Here is a 24,906-nt window from a genome sequence, read left to right on the forward strand (position 1 = left end):
GAAGTCCTGCTTGTTTCCAGCATAAATGAGGAAAAAGTCTTTCTTCAGAAAAACAACCAAAAGAAAGAAAGGCACATACGTTTTTAGTAAGAAGTCCTCCAGACCTTCCCTGCAGACACAGCTTCACTTCCAAATTACTCAGAGGTCCTCTCTGAGCAGCGAGCAGACTTCCATCTTGTCCTCACAGGTGCGCTCTCCCACCTCACTCCCCCCCTCCAGCATCACTTCCTGCTTTAGTGGGTGGTTGTCTGAGATTTTAACCCCTTGTGCGCTGGCTTCCAGGGAGTGGAGGCTCCATCCCACCCAAATAACACCCCGGAGCCTCCAAAATTCCAGGCCTCAAACTACTTTACTAAGATAGAGAAGACTGCGAGCCAGTCCTCTCTGAATTAGCGCCTGCCTGGAACTTTTCACCCACTTTTGGGTGACCCCCTGAACCTTCTACCATAGTCCAAACAGTGGTGCCGTATAGCACCCGTCCAGGACCCACCCCCGGCGTCCTGTACATAGGATAGGAAGTAGATTGATGGATAGGAAGTAGATTGATGGATAGGAAGTAGATCGATGGATAGGAAGTAGATCGATGAATAGGAAATAGATTGATGGATAGGAAATAGATCGATAGATAGGAAGTAGATTGATGGACAGGAAATAGATCGATGGATAGGAAGTAGATTGATGGACAGGAAATAGATCGATGGATAGGAAGTAGATTGATGGACAGGAAATAGATCGATGGATAGGAAGTAGATTGATGGACAGGAAATAGATCGATGGATAGGAAGTAGATTGATAGATAGGAAGTAGATTGATGGATAGGAAGTAGATTGATCGATAGGAAATAGATTGATGGATAGGAAATAGATCGATAGATAGGAAGTAGATTGATGGACAGGAAATAGATCGATGGATAGGAAGTAGATTGATGGACAGGAAATAGATCGATGGATAGGAAGTAGATTGATGGACAGGAAATAGATCGATGGATAGGAAGTAGATTGATGGATAGGAAGTAGATTGATGGATAGGAAGTAGATTGATCGATAGGAAGTAGATTGATAGATAGGAAGTAGATCGATCGATAGGAAGTAGATCGATGGATAGGAAGTAGATTGATGGATAGGAAGTAGATCGATGGATAGGAAGTAGATTGATGGATAGGAAGTAGATCGATAGGAAGTAGATTGATGGATAGGAAGTAGATCGATGGATAGGAAGTAGATTGATGGATAGGAAGTAGATCGATAGGAAGTAGATTGATGGATAGGAAGTAGATAGATAGGAAGTAGATCGATAGATAGGAAGTAGATTGATGGATAGGAAGTAGATCGATGGATAGGAAGTAGATTGATGGATAGGAAGTAGATTGATGGATAGGAAGTAGATTGATGGATAGGAAGTAGATTGATGGATAGGAAGTATATCGATAGGAAGTAGATTGATGGATAGGAATAGCTCTCTGACGGTCCTCTCTTCCTCGCTCAGTCCTGGAGATCCTACGTCTGGTCCAGCAGAGGGACCTTCGATCGGCCGATCAGCACATCATGGAATTGGAGGCGGAGTGTGATGGACAGGTCAGTCCCGCGGGTGTGAAGAGTCCCGGCAGACAGGCCAAGGATGTGACCCTCCTATATGAGGCCCTGATGAAGGAAATGTGGGCCGTGGTGGACGAGTCTCTCGGCTATAAAGGAAAACACCTGAAAATCGATGAAGTGATCGGCGTTATCCAGCAGGAAGAGGCTCGGGAGGGTCCTCCGGGCCCCAAAAACATGAGGGGCCAATGGGTGGACGCCGTGGGCCGCAGTGTGGAGCAACGGTTAAAGAAGAACCTTGAGGGGAAAATGGGCTCCTTGCCGTCTCAGGCCGACAGGATGAAGAGGACGGTGGTGGAGGACCTGACCGCAGTCAAGAACTACCTGGTGAGAGTGGGGGAGGGGATCTCTAATGCTCCAATCATCAGGTGACGTCTTCCATCAGGAGCTCCCAGTGCTGCCGGGAGTCTTGTGACTCCCCTGATCATTCTACAGAGAGTCTTGTGACTCCCCTGATCATTCTACAGAGAGTCTTGTGACTCCTCTGATCATTCTACAGAGAGTCTTGTGACTCCTCTGATCATTCTACCAGACATTGTGACTGCAGAGAGTCTTGTGACTCCTCTGATCATTCTACCAGACATTGTGACTCCTCTGATCCTTCTACCAGACATTGTGACTGCAGAGAGTCTTGTGACTCCCCTGATCATTCTACCAGACATTGTGACTGATTTCTGCAGTCTGAGTCTAGGAAGCCCCCCATACTTCTGCCAGAGTTATAGGGAAATGTTTAACTCCCCCCCCAAATGTAAAGGTGAGAGGCCCAGACAGCGTTCAATGCCAACCGATAACCTCCGAAACGTCCGGAGAGATGAGAAGGACGAGAAAATCAGAAATCCACCCCTCATTCAGGTGTTCCTTCCTCCTCCCCCTCATTCAGGTGTTCCTTCCTCCCCTCATTCAGGTGTTCCTTCCTCCTCCCCCTCATTCAGGTGTTCCTTCCTCCTCCCCCTCATTCAGGTGTTCCTTCCTCCTCCCCTCATTCAGGTGTTCCTTCCTCCTCCCCCTCATTCAGGTGTTCCTTCCTCCTCCCCCTCATTCAGGTGTTCCTTCCTCCTCCCCCTCATTCAGGTGTTCCTTCCTCCTCCCCCTCATTCAGGTGTTCCTTCCTCCTCCCCCTCATTCAGGTGTTCCTTCCTCCTCCCCCTCATTCAGGTGTTCCTTCCTCCTCCCCCTCATTCAGGTGTTCCTTCCTCCTCCCCCTCATTCAGGTGTTCCTTCCTCCTCCCCTCATTCAGGTGTTCCTTCCTCCTCCCCCTCATTCAGGTGTTCCTCCCTCCTCCCCCTCATTCAGGTGTTCCTTCCTCGTCCCCTCATTCAGGTGTTCCTTCCTCCTCCCCCTCATTCAGGTGTTCCTCCCTCCTCCCCCTCATTCAGGTGTTCCTTCCTTGTCCCCTCATTCAGGTGTTCCTTCCTCCTCCCCCTCATTCAGGTGTTCCTTCCTCCTCCCCTCATTCAGGTGTTCCTTCCTCCTCCCCTCATTCAGGTGTTCCTTCCTCCTCCCCCTCATTCAGGTGTTCCTTCCTCCTCCCCCTCATTCAGGTGTTCCTTCCTCCTCCTCCTCATTCAGGTGTTCCTTCCTCCTCCCCCTCATTCAGGTGTTCCTTCCTCCTCCCCCTCATTCAGGTGTTCCTTCCTCCCCTCATTCAGGTGTTCCTTCCTCCTCCCCCTCATTCAGGTGTTCCTTCCTCCTCCCCCTCATTCAGGTGTTCCTTCCTCCTCCCCCTCATTCAGGTGTTCCTTCCTCCTCCCCCTCATTCAGGTGTTCCTTCCTCCTCCCCCTCATTCAGGTGTTCCTTCCTCCTCCCCTCATTCAGGTATTCCTTCCTCCTCCCCCTCATTCAGGTGTTCCTCCCTCCTCCCCCTCATTCAGGTGTTCCTTCCTCCTCCCCCTCATTCAGGTGTTCCCTCCTCCTCCCCCTCATTCAGGTGTTCCCTCCTCCTCCCCCTCATTCAGGTGTTCCCTCCTCCTCCCCCTCATTCAGGTGTTCCTTCCTCGTCCCCCTCATTCAGGTGTTCCTTCCTCCTCCCCCTCATTCAGGTGTTCCTTCCTCCTCCCCCTCATTCAGGTGTTCCTTCCTCCTCCCCCTCATTCAGGTGTTCCTTCCTCCTCCCCCTCATTCAGGTGTTCCTTCCTCCTCCCCCTCATTCAGGTGTTCCTTCCTCCTCCCCCTCATTCAGGTGTGCGCTTATCCCAGAGACTTTGAGGTGTTCCGGATTTACCTGTCCGCCTACCACAGATGTACAGCCGAGTGGCTGAGTGCCGCTGCCCAACGCAGTCTGGAGACCAACGACATCTACTTCATCTTAGACTTCAATAGTAACATCTACTGCAGGTCAGTAGGGGGCGCACACAGCAGGGGGGTATGAGGATCATGAGGGGGGGTGAGGGGGTCCAGACACTGCTGGGGGGTATGAGGATCATGAGGGGGGGGTGAGGGGGCCCAGACACAGCAGGGGGGTATGAGGATCATGAGGGGGGGGGGGTGAGGGGGCCCAGACACTGCTGGGGGGTATGAGGATCATGAGGGGGGGTGAGGGGGCCCAGACACAGCAGGGGGGGTATGAGGATCATGAGGGGGGTGAGGGGGCCCAGACACTGCTGGGGGGTATGAGGATCATGAGGGGGGGGGTGAGGGGGCCCAGACACAGCAGGGGGGTATGAGGATCATGAGGGGGGGTGAGGGGGCCCAGACACTGCTGGGGGGTATGAGGATCATGAGGGGGGGGGTGAGGGGGCCCAGACACTGCTGGGGGGTATGAGGATCATGAGGGGGGGGTGAGGGGGCCCAGACACTGCTGGGGGGTATGAGGATCATGAGGGAGGGTGAGGGGGCCCAGACACTGCTGGGGGGTATGAGGATCAGAGGGCAGAGATGGGCCAGGACCATGCTCAGGGGTGGGGGTATGAGGCACATGGGGGTTGGAGGGCAGAGAGGGGCCCGGACCATGCTCTGGGGTGGGGGTATGAGGCACATGGGGGTTGGAGGGCAGAGAGGGGCCCGGACCATGCTCTGGGGTGGGGGTATGAGGCACATGGGGGTTGGAGGGCAGAGAGGGGCCCGGACCATGCTCTGGGGGGGGGGGGGGGTATGAGGCACATGGGGGTTGGAGGGCAGAGAGGGGCCCGGACCATGCTCAGGGGTGGGGGGTGTGAGGCACATGGGGGTTGGAGGGGCAGAGAGGGGCCCGGACCATGCTCTGGGGTGGGGGTATGAGGCACATGGGGGTTGGAGGGGCAGAGAGGGGCCCGGACCATGCTCTGGGGTGGGGGTATGAGGCACATGGGGGTTGGAGGGGCAGAGAGGGGCCCGGACCATGCTCTGGGGTGGGGGTATGAGGCACATGGGGGTTGGAGGGGTAGAGAGGGGCCCGGACCATGCTCTGGGGTGGGAGGGTATGAGGCACATGGGGGTTGGAGGGGCAGAGAGGGGCTCGGACCATGCTCTGGGGTGGGGGGGTATGAGGCACATGGGGGTTGGAGGGGCAGAGAGGGGCCCGGACCATGCTCTGGGGTGGGGGGTATGAGGCACATGGGGGTTGGAGGGGCAGAGAGGGGCCCAGACCATGCTCTGGGGTGGGGGTATGAGGCACATGGGGGTTGGAGGGGCAGAGAGGGGCCCGGACCATGCTCTGGGGTGGGGGTATGAGGCACATGGGGGTTGGAGGTGCAGAGAGGGGCCCGGACCATGCTCTGGGGTGGGGGGTATGAGGCACATGGGGGTTGGAGGGGCAGAGAGGGGCCCGGACCATGCTCTGGGGTGGGAGGGTATGAGGCACATGGGGGTTGGAGGGGCAGAGAGGGGCCCGGACCATGCTCTGGGGTGGGGGGTATGAAGGAAAATGGGGGTTGGAGGGGCAGAGAGGGGCCCGGACCATGCTCTGGGGTGGGGGGGGGGTATGAGGCACATGGGGGTTGGAGGGGCAGAGAGGGGCCCGGACCATGCTCTGGGGGGGGGTGGGGGTATGAGGCACATGGGGGTTGGAGGGGCAGAGAGGGGCCCGGACCATGCTCTGGGGTGGGGGGTATGAAGGAAAATGGGGGTTGGAGGGGCAGAGAGGGGCCCGGACCATGCTCTGGGGTGGGGGGGGGGGTATGAGGCACATGGGGGTTGGAGGGGCAGAGAGGGGCCCGGACCATGCTCTGGGGTGGGGGGGGGGGGTATGAGGCACATGGGGGTTGGAGGGGCAGAGAGGGGCCCGGACCATGCTCTGGGGTGGGGGTATGAGGCACATGGGGGTTGGAGGGGCAGAGAGGGGCCCGGACCATGCTCTGGGGTGGGGGTATGAGGCACATGGGGGTTGGAGGGGCAGAGAGGGGCCCGGACCATGCTCTGGGGTGGGGGTATGAGGCACATGGGGGTTGGAGGTGCAGAGAGCGGCCCGGACCATGCTCTGGGGTGGGGGGTATGAGGCACATGGGGGTTGGAGGGGCAGAGAGGGGCCTGGACCATGCTCTGGGGTGGGGGGTATGAAGGAAAATGGGGGTTGGAGGGGCAGAGAGGGGCCCGGACCATGCTCTGGGGTGGGGGGGGGTATGAGGCACATGGGGGTTGGAGGGGCAGAGAGGGGCCCGGACCATGCTCTGGGGTGGGGGGGGGGTATGAGGCACATGGGGGTTGGAGGGGCAGAGAGGGGCCCGGACCATGCTCTGGGGTGGGGGGGGGGGGGTATGAGGCACATGGGGGTTGGAGGGGCAGAGAGGGGCCCGGACCATGCTCTGGGGTGGGGGGGGTATGAGGCACATGGGGGTTGGAGGGGCAGAGAGGGGCCCGGACCATGCTCTGGGGGGGGGGGGTATGAGGCACATGGGGGTTGGAGGGGCAGAGAGGGGCCCGGACCATGCTCTGGGGGGGGGGGGGGGGGGTATGAGGCACATGGGGGTTGGAGGGGCAGAGAGGGGCCCGGACCATGCTCTGGGGTGGGGGTATGAGGCACATGGGGGTTGGAGGGGCAGAGAGGGGCCCGGACCATGCTCTGGGGGGGGGGTATGAGGCACATGGGGGTGGGAGGGGCAGAGAGGGGCCCGGACCATGCTCTGGGGTGGGGGGGGGGGTATGAGGCACATGGGGGTGGGAGGGGCAGAGAGGGGCCCGGACCATGCTCTGGGGTGGGGGGGGGGGGTATGAGGCACATGGGGGTGGGAGGGGCAGAGAGGGGCCCGGACCATGCTCTGGGGTGGGGGGGGGGTATGAGGCACATGGGGGTGGGAGGGGCAGAGAGGGGCCCGGACCATGCTCTGGGGTGGGGGGGGGGGTATGAGGCACATGGGGGTGGGAGGACCACGCTGTCTTTTTCACCTGATATCTCTTTATGAATTAAATTATTTCTCGATGGAGAAAGGAGAGTCCGGGGCCCCCCAATGGTTTATCAGTTGGCCCCCCCAATGATTTATCAGTGGGCCCCCCAATGGTTCATGGGGCTCCCCAATGGTTTATCAGTGGGGCTCCCCAATGGTTTATCAGTGGGCCCCCCCAATGGTTTATGGGGCCCCCAATGGTTTATAAGTGGGCCCCCCCAATGGTTTATGGGGCCCCCCAATGGTTTATCAGTGGGGCCCCCCAATGGTTTATGAGTGGGGCTCCCAATGGTTTATCAGTGGGGCCCCCTAATGGTTTATCAGTGGGCCCCCCCCAATGGTTTATGGGGCCCCCCAATGGTTTATGAGTGGGCCCCCCAATGGTTTATCAGTGGGGTCTCCCAATGGTTTATCAGTGGGCCCCCCAATGGTTTATCAGTGGGCCCCCCCAATGGTTTATGGGCCCCCCAATGGTTTATCAGTGGGCCCCCCCAATGGTTTATGAGTGGGGCTCCCAATGGTTTATCAGTGGGGCCCCCTAATGGTTTATCAGTGGGCCCCCCCCCAATGGTTTATGGGGCCCCCCAATGGTTTATGAGTGGGCCCCCCAATGGTTTATCAGTGGGGTCTCCCAATGGTTTATCAGTGGGCCCCCCAATGGTTTATCAGTGGGCCCCCCCAATGGTTTATGGGCCCCCCAATGGTTTATCAGTGGGGCCCCCCAATGGTTTATCAGTGGGGCCCCCCAATGGTTTATCAGTGGGGCCCCCCAATGGTTTATCAGTGGGGCCCCCCCCAATGGTTTATGGGGCCCCGGTTGTAGATTTTCTGTGGCACTGATTGTGGATTTGGGTTCCTCTCCAGAGACGTCTTGTCCCGGCAGGAGATCTCTCCTCTGGTTAACCCCTCGGAGCTCGGGCCTCTGTTGTCCAGGGAGATGCGGACTGCGTTGGAGCAGCAATACACCAACCTGGTTCAGGTAGGTGACACCCAGTGCTGACTGCGATTATTTACCCCCCAATGCCCCACTCAGCAACCCTTCTGTGTCCCTCAGAACCGCGTGTCACAGCGGCTGGAGGAGGAGCTGAGGGTGGAGCAAGAGCGCTGGAATCACGACTTCCACAATGACGAGTTTGTGTCCAACTTCAGCACCCGCATCATCCAGGTGAGACCACCCGCCATTCACCCACTATTCACCCACCATTCACCAAACATTCACCCACCATTCACTGACCATTCACCCACCATTCACCAAACATTCACCCACCATTCACTGACCATTCACCCACCATTCACCAAACATTCACCGATCATCCAGGTGAGACCACCCGCCATTCACCCAACATTCACTGACCATTCACCCACCATTCACCAAACATTCACCCACCATTCACCAAACATTCACCCACCATTCACCAAACATTCACCCACCATTCACCAAACATTCACCCACCATTCACAAAACATTCACCCACTATTCACCGACCATTTACCCACCATTCACCGATCATCCAGGTGAGACGACCCGCAGTGTGCCGGCTGGGACCGCCATTCACAAAACATTCACCCACTATTCACCGACCATTCACCAAACATTCACCATTCACTGACCATTCACCGATCATCCAGGCGAGACGACCCGCAATGTGCCGGCTGGGACCGCCATTCACAAAACATTCACCCACCATTCACCAAACATTCACCCACCATTCACCAAACATTCACCCAACATTCACCCACTATTCACTGACCATTCACCAAACATTCACCCACTATTCACCAAATATTCACCCACTATTCACCAAACATTCACTGACCATTCACCAAACATTCACCCACCATTCACAAAACATTCACCCACCATTCACAAAACATTCACCCACCATTCACAAAACATTCACCCACCATTCACCAAACATTCACCAAACATTCACCCACTATTCACCCACCATTCACCCACCATTCACCCACCATTCACCAAACATTCACTGACCATTCACCCACCATTCACTGACCATTCACCGATCATCCAGGTGAGACGACCCGCAGTGTGCCGCCTGGGACTGCCATTCACCCACCATTCACAAAACATTCACCCACTATTCACTGACCATTCTCCCACCATTCACCAAACATTCACCCACCATTCACCAAACATTCGCCCACCATTCACAAAACATTCACCCACTATTCACCGACCATTTACCCACCATTCACCGATCATCCAGGTGAGACGACCCGCAGTGTGCCGGCTGGGACCGCCATTCACAAAACATTCACCCACCATTCACCAAACATTCACCCACCATTCACCCACCATTCACCCAACATTCACCCACTATTCACTGACCATTCACCAAACATTCACCCACTATTCACCAAATATTCACCCACTATTCACCAAACATTCACTGACCATTCACCAAACATTCACCCACCATTCACAAAACATTCACCCACCATTCACAAAACATTCACCCACCATTCACCAAACATTCACCCACTATTCACCCACCATTCACCAAACATTCACCCACCATTCACCAAACATTCACTGACCATTCACCCACCATTCACTGACCATTCACCGATCATCCAGGTGAGACGACCCGCAGTGTGCCGCCTGGGACCGCCATTCACCCACCATTCACAAAACATTCACCCACTATTCACTGACCATTCTCCCACCATTCACCAAACATTCACCCACCATTCACCAAACATTCACCCACCATTCACCAAACATTCACCCACCATTCACAAAACATTCACCCACCATTCACCGACCATTTACCCACCATTCACCGATCATCCAGGTGAGACGACCCGCAGTGTGCCGGCTGGGACCGCCATTCACAAAACATTCACCCACTATTCACCGACCATTCACCAAACATTCACCATTCACTGACCATTCACCGATCATCCAGGCGAGACGACCCGCAATGTGCCGGCTGGGACCGCCATTCACCCACCATTCACAAAACATTCACCCACCATTCACCAAACATTCACCCACCATTTACCAAACATTCACCCAACATTCACCCACTATTCACTGACCATTCACCATTCACCAAACATTCACCCACTATTCACCAAATATTCACCCACTATTCACCAAACATTCACTGACCATTCACCAAACATTCACCCACCATTCACAAAACATTCACCCACCATTCACAAAACATTCACCCACCATTCACAAAACATTCACCCACCATTCACCAAACATTCACCCACTATTCACCAAACATTCACCAAACATTCACTGACCATTCACCCACCATTCACTGACCATTCACCGATCATCCAGGTGAGACGACCCGCAGTGTGCCGCCTGGGACCGCCATTCACCCACCATTCACAAAACATTCACCCACTATTCACTGACCATTCACCCACCATTCACCAAACATTCACCGACCATTCACCGATCATTCATTAAACATTCACCGATCATTCATTAAACATTCACCGACCATTCATTAAACATTCACTGACCATTCACTGATCATTCACCAAACATTGACCATTCACCGATCATCCAGGTGAGACGACCCGCAGTGTGCCGGCAGGGACCGCCATTCACCGACCATTCACCCACCATTCACCAAACATTCACCCACTATTCACCGACCATTCACCAAACATTCACCCACCATTCACCCATCATTCACAAAACATTCACCCACCCTTCACAAAACATTCACCCACCATTCACCGACCATTCACAAAACATTCACCCACCCTTCACAAAACATTCACCCACCATTCACCGACCATTCACAAAACATTCACCCACTATTCACCAAACATTCACCCACCATTCACCCACCATTCACTGACCATTCACAAAACATTCACCCACCATTCACAAAACATTCACCCACCATTCACCAAACATTCACCATTCACCGATCATTCATTAAACATTCACTGACCATTCACGGACCATTCACCGATCATTTACCAAACATTGACCATTCACCGATCATCCAGGTGAGACGACCCGCAGTGTGCCGGCTGGGACCGCCATTCACCCACTATTCACCCACCATTCACCAAACATTCACCCACCATTCACCCACTATTCATCATTCACTGACCATTCACCCACCATTCACCAAACATTCACAAAACATTCACCCACCATTCACCAAACATTAACCGATCATTCATTAAACATTCACTGACCATTCACCAAACATTCACCAAACATTCACCGATCATTTACCAAACATTGACCATTCACCCACCATTCACCAAACATTCACTGACCATTCACCAAACATTCACCCACCATTCACTGATCATTCAAACATTCACCAAACTTTCCCCGACCATTCACCAGCCACTGCTGGAGAGGGAATGAAGAACATGGGGGGAGGGGTATGAGGATCATGGGGGGGCATTGGGGATCTAATATACACCAATTTCATACCACATCTCCCCCCACATTGAGGACCCCGTACACTTCCCGTGTCACAGACCACGTCTCCTCCCCCCACATTGAGGACCCCGTACACTTCCCGTGTCACAGACCACGTCTCCTCCCCCCACATTGAGGACCCCTTACACTTCCCGTGTCACAGACCACGTCTCCTCCCCCCACATTGAGGACCCCGTACACTTCCCGTGTCACAGACCACGTCTCCTCCCCCCACATTGAGGACCCCGTACACTTCCCGTGTCACAGACCACATCTCCTCCCCCCACATTGAGGACCCCGTACACTTCCCGTGTCACAGACCACGTCTCCTCCCCCCACATTGAGGACCCCGTACACTTCCCGTGTCACAGACCACGTCTCCTCCCCCCACATTGAGGACCCCGTACACTTCCCGTGTCACAGACCACGTCTCCTCCCCCCACATTGAGGACCCCGTACACTTCCCGTGTCACAGACCACGTCTCCTCCCCCCACATTGAGGACCCCGTACACTTCCCGTGTCACAGACCACGTCTCCTCCCCCCACATTGAGGACCCCGTACACTTCCCGTGTCACAGACCACGTCTCCTCCCCCCACATTGAGGACCCCGTACACTTCCCGTGTCACAGACCACGTCTCCTCCCCCCACATTGAGGACCCCGTACACTTCCCGTGTCACAGACCACGTCTCCTCCCCCCACATTGAGGACCCCGTACACTTCCCGTGTCACAGACCACGTCTCCTCCCCCCACATTGAGGACCCCGTACACTTCCCGTGTCACAGACCACGTCTCCTCCCCCCACATTGAGGACCCCGTACACTTCCCGTGTCACAGACCACGTCTCCTCCCCCCACATTGAGGACCCCGTACACTTCCCGTGTCACAGACCACGTCTCCTCCCCCCACATTGAGGACCCCGTACACTTCCCGTGTCACAGACCACGTCTCCTCCCCCCACATTGAGGACCCCGTACACTTCCCGTGTCACAGACCACGTCTCCTCCCCCCACATTGAGGACCCCGTACACTTCCCGTGTCACAGACCACGTCTCCCCCCCCCACATTGAGGACCCCGTACACTTCCCGTGTCACAGACCACGTCTCCTCCCCCCACATTGAGGACCCCGTACACTTCCCGTGTCACAGACCACGTCTCCTCCCCCCACATTGAGGACCCCGTACACTTCCCGTGTCACAGACCACGTCTCCTCCCCCCACATTGAGGACCCCGTACACTTCCCGTGTCACAGACCACGTCTCCTCCCCCCACATTGAGGACCCCGTACACTTCCCGTGTCACAGACCACGTCTCCTCCCCCCACATTGAGGACCCCGTACACTTCCCGTGTCACAGACCACGTCTCCTCCCCCCACATTGAGGACCCCGTACACTTCCCGTGTTACAGACCACGTCTCCTCCCCCCACATTGAGGACCCCGTACACTTCCCGTGTCACAGACCACGTCTCCTCCCCCCACATTGAGGACCCCGTACACTTCCCGTGTTACAGACCACGTCTCCTCCCCTCCCCCCACATTGAGGACCCGTACACTTCCTGTGTCACAGACCACGTCTCCTCCCCCCACATTGAGAACCCCGTACACTTCCCGTGTTACAGACCACGTCTCCTCCCCCCACATTGAGGACCCCGTACACTTCCCGTGTTACAGACCACGTCTCCTCCCCCCACATTGAGGACCCCGTACACTTCCCGTGTCACAGACCACGTCTCCTCCCCCCACATTGAGGACCCCGTACACTTCCCGTGTCACAGACCACGTCTCCTCCCCCCACATTGAGGACCCGTACACTTCCCGTGTTACAGACCACGTCTCCCCCCCCCCACATTGAGGACCCCGTACACTTCCCGTGTTACAGACCACGTCTCCTCCCCTCCCCCCCATTGAGGACCCCGTACACTTCCCGTGTTACAGACCACGTCTCCTCCCCCCACATTGAGGACCCCGTACACTTCCCGTGTCACAGACCACGTCTCCTCCCCCCACATTGAGGACCCCGTACACTTCCCGTGTCACAGACCACGTCTCCTCCCCCCACATTGAGGACCCCGTACACTTCCCGTGTCACAGACCACGTCTCCTCCCCCCACATTGAGGACCCCGTACACTTCCCGTGTCACAGACCACGTCTCCTCCCCCCACATTGAGGACCCCGTACACTTCCCGTGTCACAGACCACGTCTCCTCCCCCCACATTGAGGACCCCGTACACTTCCCGTGTCACAGACCACGTCTCCCCGCAGATCATGAAGTCACACGTGGACCGGGCGCCGCTCATCAATGAAGGATTCGGGATGATGGTTTCCCACACCTGCCTGAGCTGCTTCCTGGAATTCTTACACAGGTATTTCCCCTGGATGTTGCCACCTCGGGCTGTGGAGGGGCTCATATGTGTCATCTCTTCCTTGGAGTTAATGAGGGGCCCCAGGCACTGCTGGGGAGGGGTATGAGGAACATGGGGGGGGCAAAGAGGGGCCCCAGAGACTGCTGGGGAGGGGTGTGAGGAACATGGGGGGGCAAAGAGGGGCCCCAGAGACTGCTGGGGAGGGGTGTGAGGAACATGGGGGGGCAAAGAGGGGCCCCAGAGACTGCTGGGGAGGGGTGTGAGGAACATGGGGGGGCAAAGAGGGGCCCCAGAGACTGCTGGGGAGGGGTGTGAGGAACATGGGGGGCAAAGAGGGGCCCAAGAGACTGCTGGGGAGGGGTGTGAGGAACATGGGGGGCAAAGAGGGGCCCCAGAGACTGCTGGGGAGGGGTGTGAGGAACATGGGGAGGCAAAGAGGGACCCCAGAGACTGCTGGGGAGGTGAGGAACATGGGGGGGGGCAAAGAGGGGCCCCAGAGACTGCTGGGGAGGGGTATGAGGAACATGGGGGGGAGAGGGGCCCCAGAGACTGCTGGGGAGGGGTATGAGGAACATGGGGGGGGCAATGAGCAAAAATAAACATTCCCCTTTCAGGCCGGGGGCCTTATTGCAGTTTCCCTGTCAACTGTTCGGGTGAATCTCCCCAGAGGGGACACGGAGAGGGTGAATCTCCCCAGAGGAGACACAGAGAGGGTGCCCCAGAGGAGACACGGAGAGGGTGAATCTCCCCAGAGGAGACACGGAGAGGGTGAATCTCCCCAGAGGAGACACGGAGAGGGTGAATCTCCCCAGAGGGGACACGGAGAGGGTGAATCTCCCCAGAGGGGACACGGAGAGGGTGAATCTCCCCAGAGGAGACACGGAGAGGGTGAATCTCCCCAGAGGAGACACGGAGAGGGTGAATCTCCCCAGAGGAGACACGGAGAGGGTGAATCTCCCCAGAGGAGACACGGAGAGGGTGAATCTCCCCAGAGGAGACACGGAGAGGGTGAATCTCCCCAGAGGAGACACGGAGAGGGTGAATCTCCCCAGAGGAGACACGGAGAGGGTGAGTCTCCCCAGAGGAGACACGGAGAGGGTGAGTCTCCCCAGAGGAGACACGGAGAGGGTGAGTCTCCCCAGAGGGGTCACGGAGAGGGTGAGTCTCCCCAGAGGGGACACGGAGAGGGTGAGTCTCCCCAGAGGAGACACGGAGAGGGTGAGTCTCCCAGAGGGGTCACGGAGAGGGTGAATCTCCCCAGAGGAGACACGGAGAGGGTGAATCTCCCCAGAGGAGACACGGAGAGGGTGAATCTCCCCAGAGGAGACACGGAGAGGGTGAATCTCCCCAGAGGAGACACGGAGAGGGTGAGTCTCCCCAGAGGAGACACGGAGAGGGTGAGTCTCCCCAGAGGAGACACGGAGAGGGTGAGTCTCCCCAGAGGGGACACGGAGAGGGTGAGTCTCCCCAGAGGAGACACGGAGAGGGTGAGTCTCCCCAGAGGGGTCACGGAGAGGGTGAGTCTCCCCAGAGGGGTCACGGAGAGGGTGAGTCTCCCCAGAGGGGTCACGGAGAGGGTGAGTCTCCCCAGAGGGGTAACGGAGAGGGTGAGTCTCCCCAGAGGAGACACGGAGAGGGTGAGTCTCCCCAGAGGGGACACGGAGAGGGTGAGTCTCCCCAGAGGAGACACGGAGAGGGTGAGTCTCCCCAGAGGGGACACGGAGAGGGTGAGTCTCCCCAGAGGGGACACGGAGAGGGTGAGTCTCCCCAGAGGGGACACGGAGAGGGTGAATCTCCCCAGAGGAGACACGGAGAGGGTGAGTCTCCCCAGAGGGGTCACGGAGAGGGTGAGTCTCCCCAGAGGGGTCACGGAGAGGGTGAGTCTCCCCAGAGGGGTCACGGAGAGGGTGAATCTCCCCAGAGGGGTCACGGAGAGGGTGAATCTCCCCATAGGAGACACGGAGAGGGTGAATCTCCCCAGAGGAGACACGGAGAGGGTGAATCTCCCCATAGGAGACACGGAGAGGGTGAGTCTCCCCAGAGGGGTCACGGAGAGGGTGAGTCTCCCCAGAGGGGTCACGGAGAGGGTGAGTCTCCCCAGAGGGGTCACGGAGAGGGTGAGTCTCCCCAGAGGAGACACGGAGAGGGTGAATCTCCTCATAGGAGACACAGAGAGGGTGAATCTCCCCATAGGAGACACAGAGAGGGTGAATCTCCCCAGAGGGGACACGGAGAGGGTGAATCTCCCCCTAGGAGACACGGAGAGGGTGAATCTCCCCATAGGAGACACGGAGAGGGTGAATCTCCCCAGAGGGGACACGGAGAGGGTGAATCTCCCCAGAGGGGACACGGAGAGGGTGAATCTCCCCCTAGGAGACACGGAGAGGGTGAATCTCCCCAGAGGGGACACGGAGAGGGTGAATCTCCCCATAGGAGACACGGAGAGGGTGAATCTCCCCAGAGGGGACACAGAGATTTTTTTTTTCTGTTGAAAAGCCTGTGGCGTGCAAAACACAATCCAAAAACTCCACTCGGTGCAGGAAAAAATGCGCACACACATAAAGAGTGAAACACAAAAAACTGCGACGGGTGCCATCGTCAATGGTCCTCAAAAGAGGACCCGTCTCTGATCCCCCGGGGCGTTAGGCTCCTGACAGGGAAAAGAGTAAACTGTGGTCCAAGCAGCCGTAGCCATATGGACCCATCTTGGTCCAAGCAGCCGAAGCCACAAGGACCCAACATCCTCGGAGGGACTGCCCGAACAGAACCCTCCTCGGTGAGGCTCCCCCGAAGGGAGACCCCATGAGAGCCGGCGAACTAAGCCAGAAGGCCATGTCCACCAACTCCCAAGACTTTCAGAGGCCGGCCCGAGGACCAGCACCCTACTCGCCACACATAAAGTGCAAGCACCAACCAAAAAAAGTGACAAAAAAAGACAAACACGGGGTAAAATAAAAAAAGAAAGTGGGGAGAAGGAAGATGGGAGAGTAAGGAAAGTGACCAATGTGCAATACATTGGCCGGCCCTCCGGCCAGGAAACAAAAATTCCACTGGTCCTAGCCAAAAGGCCGGGCCCTAGCGGCAGGTGTCAAAAAGGTGTATTGTGGAGATAAGTGACCAAAAAGGTGCCACACGTTGAGTGCCCCTCACACACTCAGTGCAATGTATGGCACCCCTGGACTGCCACTCCAGGGGGCACTATCTCCACAGGCTTTTCAACGGTCCCTAGCCCCCAGTCTGGACCAGCAGCACCCTTCCCAGCCAGGAAGGTAGGAGAAGAGGTTGGGGAGTGCCCACCTAAGCAGGCACTACCCACAACCCCTATCTCTCCCACCTAATCACATTCTGGAAGTACTACCCGCTCCTCCCGGTAAAAAGAGGAGAAGCAAGGGTTCCCTCCAGAACAACTGACTGGGGCAGATACCACCAAATCCAGGCCAAAGGCCAGGGACCCGGCCTCTTGGCTTCGACCTCATGCCTCTCCGTCCCGATCAGAAGGCTTCCACCTCCACGCCAACAGGCTTAGCGTCCGCCGACTGGGCCTTTTTGAAAAGAAAAATTGGCTGATTGGGGTTATTTTCGGTGGTCCTGTCTCCATAGTCAGGAGGATGGCGGCCATTTTTGCTCATTACATATTCCCATTGTTTGCCTCGTATTGCTTTATATGACTGTACTGGTTGTTCTCTTTACCATTTCACTTTTCTCTTGGGGTTCAGCTTCCATAAGACGGTGGAAAGAATCTACTCCGAGCAAGATGGACCGATGGGGACCACAGACAACTTTATCTGCCGCATCACCAATATTGTCAACTGCTGTCCGCCATTCCGGTGAGAGAACAAACACACCATAATCCCAACCGACTGACTTCATGTGTATGGCCAGCTTCAGTCACATGACCAGAGAATCTGCAGGGTGACGGTTCCTGGCACATGTGATACAAATAATGAGTGTGACAGCAATCGCATTCACACATAGGGGATGGTCCATTCACCCGCTCCTCTATCACCCCCAAACAGGGAATTTGCCACTCGGATGGGCCAACTGGATAAAACACAAGGGGCGGAGCTTCTGCACCAATCTGAGGGCACTCTGGACCGTATTGTTAGCCTTGGAACGCGAGGGATTTGTGACTTGGTGCTTCATGATCTGAAGGTATTATCTTCTAACCCCCATCCTCTGACCCCCATCCTCCATCCTCTGACCCCCCATCCTCTGACCCCCATCCTCCATCTCCTAACCCCCATTCTCCATCCTCTGACCCCCATACTCCATCCTCTGACCCCCCATACTCCATCCTCTGACCCCCCATCCTCTGTCCCCTCATCCTCCATCTCCTAACCCCCATTCTCCAACCTTTGACCCCCATACTCCATCCTCTGACCCCCCATCCTCTGTCCCCCCATCCTCCATCCTCTGACCCCCATACTCCATCCTCTGACCCCCATCCTCTGACCCCCAATCCTCTGTCCTCCATCTTTCATCAATCCTGCTGATTTTATTTTTTTTCCCCCGGCAGCCATTTTGCCGGAAGCTTCTGGGCCGCCGCTGGCTAAGTAACTCGGATGTGTGTGATGGGATTGTGTCCGGTCTAGCGGAATATGTGGTCACTCTTCGTAGGCTGAGCCTGGGGCCCTACCAGGTATGGAGACTCATCTGTCTGTCTTGTATCAGGGAAATCTGAACAGAAATAAAGTCCCCCTATAATCCCCCCCTAGGCCACAGTGTCCGAGCTCCACCGCCGCGTCCTCCTGGAGTATGTGCGACCTCTGATCCAGGGCAAGATGTCCTGCACCACCTCCAGGACCAGAAAGAGAGCCGCCAGCAAACTGAGAGAGGAAAACCGACACATTGTACAGATCTTTAACAAGCTGGTGAGACACCAATGATTCCATCCCTCCACACCGAGACCTCTGTCCCTACACACCGAGACCGCCGTCCCTCCACACCGAGACCTCCGTCCCTACACACCGAGACCGCCGTCCCTACACACCGAGATCTCCGTCCCTACACACCGAGATCCCCGTCCCTACACACCGAGACCTCCGTCCCTCCACACCGAGACCGCTGTCCCTCCACACCGAGACCTCCGTCCCTACACACCGAGATCCCCGTCCCTACACACCGAGACCTCCGTCCCTCCACACCGAGACCGCCGTCCCTCCACACCGAGACCTCCGTCCCTACACACCGAGATCCCCGTCCCTACACACCGAGACCTCCGTCCCTCCACACCGAGACCGCCGTCCCTCCACACCGAGACCTCCGTCCCTACACACCGAGACCTCCGTCCCTACACACCGAGATCTCCGTCCCTACACACCGAGATCCTCGTCCCTACACACCGAGATCTCCATCCCTCCACACCGAGACCTCCATCCCTACACACCGAGATCTCCGTCCCTCCACACCGAGATCTCCGTCCCTACACACCGAGATCTCCGTCCCTACACACCGAGATCCCCGTCCCTACACAACCAGATCCCCGTCCCTACACAACCAGATCCCCGTCCCTACACAACCAGATCCCCGTCCCTACACACCGAGATCTCCGTCCCTACACACCGAGATCTCCGTCCCTACACACCGAGATCTCCGTCCCTACACACCGAGATCTCCTTCCTACACACCGAGATCTCCGTCCCTCCACACCGAGATCCCCGTCCCTACACACCGAGACCGCCGTCCCTACACATTGAGATCTCCGTCCCTACACACCGAGATCCCCGTCCCTACACACCGAGATCCCCTTCCCTACACACCGAGATCTCCGTCCCTACACACCGAGATCTCCGTCCCTACACACTGAGATCTCCGTCCCTACACCCCGAGATCTCCGTCCCTACACCCCGAGACCTCCATCCCTACACACTGAGATCTCCGTCCCTACACACTGAGATCTCCGTCCCTCCACACTGAGATCTCCGTCCCTCCACACTGAGATCTCCGTCCCTACACACTGAGATCTCCGTCCCTACACACTGAGATCCCCATCCCTACACCCGAGACCTCCATCCCTACACACCGAGACCTCCATCCCTACACACCGAGATCTCCATCCCTACACACCGAGATCTCCGTCCCTACACACCGAGATCTCCGTCCCTACACACCGAGATCTCCATCCCTACACCCGAGACCTCCATCCCTCCACACCGAGACCTCCGTCCCTCCACACCGAGACCTCCGTCCCTACACACCGAGATCTCCGTCCCTACACACTGATAACTTCATCCCCATCTCTCATCCTGTCATTGTCGCTGCTCACACCATAATCTTACCGCTCTCTCATCCCATCTTCCCTTTCCTCAGGAGTCTCCACAAGCTGTGCTGGACCAGGTCATCCCCCGACTCACAGAGATTTTGGTTCTGGAAGACACGGCGTCCATCCAGATGGAGGTGGGAATGTTGGTGTCGGACTTTCCAGATTTCAGGTTAGTATTACAGATGTAATCAGGAGGCAATTTCTTCTCCTGTGCGGAAACTGAAATATTCTGTGTACTGAGTATAAAAGAAGGTAAAAGATTCGGAAGATCATAGTTCAGGGAGCTGATAGATTGGAGAGATCATAGATCCGGGAGTTCATTTGAGAGTTATTCGATCGAGAAGATTATGGACCAGGGAAAATCATAGATACAGGACATCATAGATCGGGGAGTTCATAGATCGGGGAGGTCATAGATCAGGGAGTTTATAGATCAGGGAGGTCATAGATCGGGGAGGTCAAAGATCCTGGAGTTTATAGATCGGGGAGGTCATAGATCAGGGAGGTCATAGATCCTGGAGTTTATAGATCGGGAGGTCATAGATTGAGGAGGTCATAGATCAGGGAGGTCATAGATCGGGAGGTCATAGATTGAGGAGGTCATAGATTAGGGAGGTCATAGATCGGGGAGAGTGGACAGTGCCGAGTCCAATCAGATGCAAGCACTCTCCAGATATTTTAACCATTGGCTTGGTTACCAGTGTGAAGTATCCACAGAGGGAGATTCTTCCATCTCAGCTGTCATGTAGATGAAGGAATCTGATATTTTCAGTAGCAACCGCCCCCCCTAATCTAAATGCGGGAATCCGGACGCATTGTTTTCAATGGGGAGCCTGAGGCTCTAATTGGCTTCCCACCCAGTTGTGTGACAATAGCGAATTAATATTCGCTATTGTCTTCCTGTTTGTCCTCACGGTCAAAATCAGGAAGCGTGTCCTGAGACCTGATCGGCTGGAAGTCCTATTACATAAATGGCCGGGAGTCCTAACTCCTGATCGGCCGGGAATCCCATTACATAAATGGCTGTGAGTCCTAACTCCTGATTGGCAGGGAGGAGAAGTGACCGCCAGGACTCAGGAGGAGACGCAGGGGGAGAAGCTGCGACCTGTATGGGGTAAATGCGGGGCTGGTAGGCGAGCGATCTAGTGAGAGGGGGGAAGCAGCGATTGATCGAGTGCCGGGGTGGGTAATGTGGTTGGTTGACTGTCTGGTTGGGAGGGGGGGCAGCGGGCCTCCCCCCACCCCCAAGAAAATTGAGCACCAGCCACCACTGGATATTTTCCACTCAGTTTGGAGGCTGATCAGATACATTTCTAGGAGGCTTGTTAAATCCTGGAGGCCCCCAGATGATGTTATTGGGAAAAGGCCCCCCAACCAATTCCTGACAAATTTCGTATAGACAATAGACTGGCCTCTTATTAGTCCCATTGGATGATCCCTCAGAGGCCACAGATTGCTGATATTATATGATGAAAATGAAACTATTCCAAACCTTTATTGTTTGTAGTGATTGTGTACGAAGTGAAGGGTTAGAATGGAAGTTCCTCACCCTTGTTGTGTGCTGATGACCTCCATATCGTACTTTGTACTTTTCCTTCCTTCCTTCCTTCATATTAGGTCATCAAGGTCTTCCCAGGACCACCTAATCTGCCACTTGTGTCCATTTCCTGTCTCTGGCTGTACCAACCCCGATTTCCTTACTGCTGGGAGAACATCGGCTTTAACTCTTCCTGCACCAGCCATGACCCTTCTCTTGTATGTTACAGGAAACGCCATCTGTCCTCCCTCCTCGATGTCCGGGGCTTGTGGGATCCAACTGAGCGCCATCAGATTCTGGGTGTTCTGCATGACTTGGAAGGGGCAGATGCACTTCCGCCATGTCGAGGAGCTGCGGGCTTCTTCTCGGAAATCTCCATTACACATGATACTCATTGCATCCATGTCAGTCTCTCAAGAGCCTCACAGTTTGGCCGCAGAACATTACGTCTCTTCAGCAGGCGCAGGAGGATTACGTCAAACCATGTTGGAGATGGACCGTCTCCGGGAGAAGAGGACACTCAGCTTTAGAAGATATCTTGTTGAATTGGACATGTTGGGTGTGAATAATATGAGGGAACTGAGGAATCAAAATGAAGGGAATTCATTGAGAAATCCATTTATCTTGCAGTATATTGTACATTTCATGTGGTTCAGAAGACGGGTTCTCTGGGGGAGCAGCGAGAAATTGGAGGTCATTAGGAAGATGGGCCTCTCCATACTCTTGGGAAGTTGAGGATCTCCATAGTCACTGGAAATTGGGGGATCTCAGTATTCTTAGAAAGTTGGGGTATCTCCGTTTGCTTAGAAAGTTGGGGATCTTTTTACCCTCATTAAGTTGGAGGATCTCAGCACTCTTGGTAAGTTGGGGAATCTTAGTTTTACAGTACTCTGGGGGATCTTAGCTCTCTCGGGAAGTAAGAGGATCTCAGTTCCTCTGGGAAGTTAGGGGATCAGTTCCTCTGGGAAGTTGGGGGATCAGTTCCTCTGGGAAGTTGGGGGATCAGTTCCTCTGGGAAGTTGGGGGATCAGTTCCTCTGGGAAGTTAGGGGATCAGTTCCTCTGGGAAGTTAGGGGATCAGTTCCTCTGGGAAGTTAGGGGATCAGTTTCTCTGGGGATCAGTTCCTCTGGGAAGTTAGGGAATCAGTTCCTCTGGGAAGTTAGGGGATCTTAGGGTCTCTTGACTCACTAGAGAGAGTTGGGTAATTTCAGTTCTCTAGGGAAGTTGGGGGACCTCCGTACTTTTGGAAAGTTGGAGATCACGATTTTCTTGGGAAGTTTTGGTATCTCAGATCTGTTGGGAAGTGGTGGATTACAGTACTCTTGAGAATCTGGGGGATCAAAGTTCTCTTGGGAAGTTGGGGATCCCAATACTCCTAGGAAGTTGGGGTGTCTCAGTTTCCTGGGGAAGCCGGGGCATGTAGCTTCTCTCACAATGTTGGGTGATCTCATTTCACTCAGGAATTGGGGGGATCTTAGTTATTAGGGGACGTTTAGGGATCTCGGCTATCTTGGGAAGTTGGGAAATCTCAGTACTTTGGCAGTTGGGGAATCTCGGCTCTTTCAGGAAGTCGGAAGGGTTTTATTAAGGTAAATGGGCAGTAAATGTGACACTGCCCTGCCTATCATTTACTGGTTAGGAAAGTTCCGGAATCTTAGGCCGGCCTGTATACAGTGCCTCAAGATCTTTGCAGCTTCAAATGAACCCAGGCCTGTTTTTTGGCCAACCCTTGCCAACTGTTACATGCATTATTCCATAGGCAGTTAAGGCTCATAAATGTGACAGTTGAATGTTGGGGGGGGGGGGGGTTAGTTCCAGGAGAGGTGAAACGTAATCCTAATTTGGTGATAAGACACAACTTGGTCCTATGATTTGAGGTCTTCCTTCTTTTGTACACATTGGTGGGCAGGACAGGGGCACCAGAAGGTGGGAAGTGTGGAGGGTTCTGTGAATGTCTCCAGATCTTCTGTGCAAAACATAAAGAAAGGCTTTTGCCTTATCCGTGTATATAAAGTATATATGGAGATAAAGTAATAATAAATCTTAATTTAACAATTCTCAAGGCGTCTGTCTTCGATCTCAGCACTCCAATCTTCAGAGAATGTTAGAAAGTCTATGGCTGCGTCTTAGGCGAGGACATCGGAGATGTGGCCAGATTACGGGTGACGGTCCGGCGCGGCCAAAATGAAAGTCAGCAGCCAGTTTTATTCAAATCCTCATCAGTGGGGCAATGAGAGCGTCGGTGTGAAACGCGCCTCGGCTGTCTGACAGTCTACATTCTACAGCTATGCATATACTATATACCTTATCCAGCCGCCTCACGCTGTGGTAACACTGATGGTGACCAGAATAATTATCAATCCACTGCGCTTATTTACACAATCTCATATTATGAAGTGTCTGACCATACACTGTGCACTGCAAATAAAGTGCACTACAAATAAAGTGCACAACAAATAAAGTGCACAACAAATAAAGTGCACTACAAATAAAGTGCACTACAAATGTAGCATTACCCCCGGAGGAGCTGCTGGATGTTTGGGCGGCGTATTACCTTGTGGCTCCTCCTAGGGGGTGAATGATTTTTTTTTTCTGTTGAAAAGCCTGTGGCGTGCAAAACACAACCCAAAAACTCCACCCAGTGCAGGAAAAATGTGCACACACATAAAGAGTGACATCACAAAAAACTGCGACGGGTGCATACGTCAGTGGTCCTCCGAAGAGGACCCGTCTCTGATCCCCCGGGGCGTTAGGCTCCTGACAGGGAAAAGAGTTACAGTGGCCCATACAGCCGAAGCCACAAGGACCCAACATCCTCAGAGGGACTGCCGAAACAGAACCCTCCTCGGTGAGGCTTCCCCGAAGGGAGACCCCATGAGAGCCGGTGAACCTAACCAGAAGGCCGAGTCCACCAACTCCCAAGACTTTCAGAGGCCGGCCCAAGGACCAGCACCCTACTCGCCACACATAAAGTGCAAGCACCAAACAAAAAAAAGTGACAAAACAAGACAAACACGGGGTAAAATAAAAAAGGAAAGTGGGGAGAAGGAAGATGGGAAGGTGAGGAAAAGTGACCAATGTGAAATACATTGGCCGGCCCTCCGGCCAGGATAAAAATTCCTCTGGTCCTAGCCAAAAGGCCCGGCCCAAGCGGCAGGTGTGAAAAGTGTGTTGTGGAGATCAGTGACCTGAAGGTGCCACACGATGAGTGCCCCTCAAACACTCGTGCAATGTATGGCAATATTTAAGTTTATTTTGCAAAGCAAATATACAAAAATCAAATACTTTTGACAGGGTACATTCTCTGTACTGCGACGCAGCGCATAAATACACTACATCTCAATACAGTTGCAAGCATTCAATTAAATTACATTCATTCAACCCATTCTGCGGTATGATGCTGATGTGTTG

The 24,906-nt window shown here is 54.9% G+C and overlaps 1 protein-coding gene across 1 annotated transcript in view; it reads left to right on the forward strand.

Annotated features, from left to right (window-relative positions):
* LOC120922628 (exocyst complex component 3-like) overlaps positions 1–23,552 on the forward strand; it is a 52,101-nt gene extending 28,549 nt beyond the window's left edge. The window contains exons 3-13 of the mRNA XM_040334714.1: positions 1,486–1,919; positions 3,774–3,928; positions 7,756–7,870; positions 7,946–8,056; positions 13,595–13,695; positions 17,412–17,522; positions 17,712–17,847; positions 18,212–18,334; positions 18,411–18,566; positions 20,005–20,126; positions 21,724–23,552. Coding sequence (XP_040190648.1) covers positions 1,486–1,919; positions 3,774–3,928; positions 7,756–7,870; positions 7,946–8,056; positions 13,595–13,695; positions 17,412–17,522; positions 17,712–17,847; positions 18,212–18,334; positions 18,411–18,566; positions 20,005–20,126; positions 21,724–22,024 — 1,865 coding nt within the window. The 3' untranslated portion in view covers positions 22,025–23,552. The remainder of the gene's footprint in view (positions 1–1,485; positions 1,920–3,773; positions 3,929–7,755; positions 7,871–7,945; positions 8,057–13,594; positions 13,696–17,411; positions 17,523–17,711; positions 17,848–18,211; positions 18,335–18,410; positions 18,567–20,004; positions 20,127–21,723) is intronic.
* The last annotated feature ends 1,354 nt before the right edge of the window (positions 23,553–24,906 follow it).

The sequence above is a fragment of the Rana temporaria genome, unplaced genomic scaffold (genome assembly GCF_905171775.1).
Source record: "Rana temporaria unplaced genomic scaffold, aRanTem1.1, whole genome shotgun sequence".
NCBI classification, from domain to species: Eukaryota; Metazoa; Chordata; class Amphibia; order Anura; family Ranidae; genus Rana; species Rana temporaria.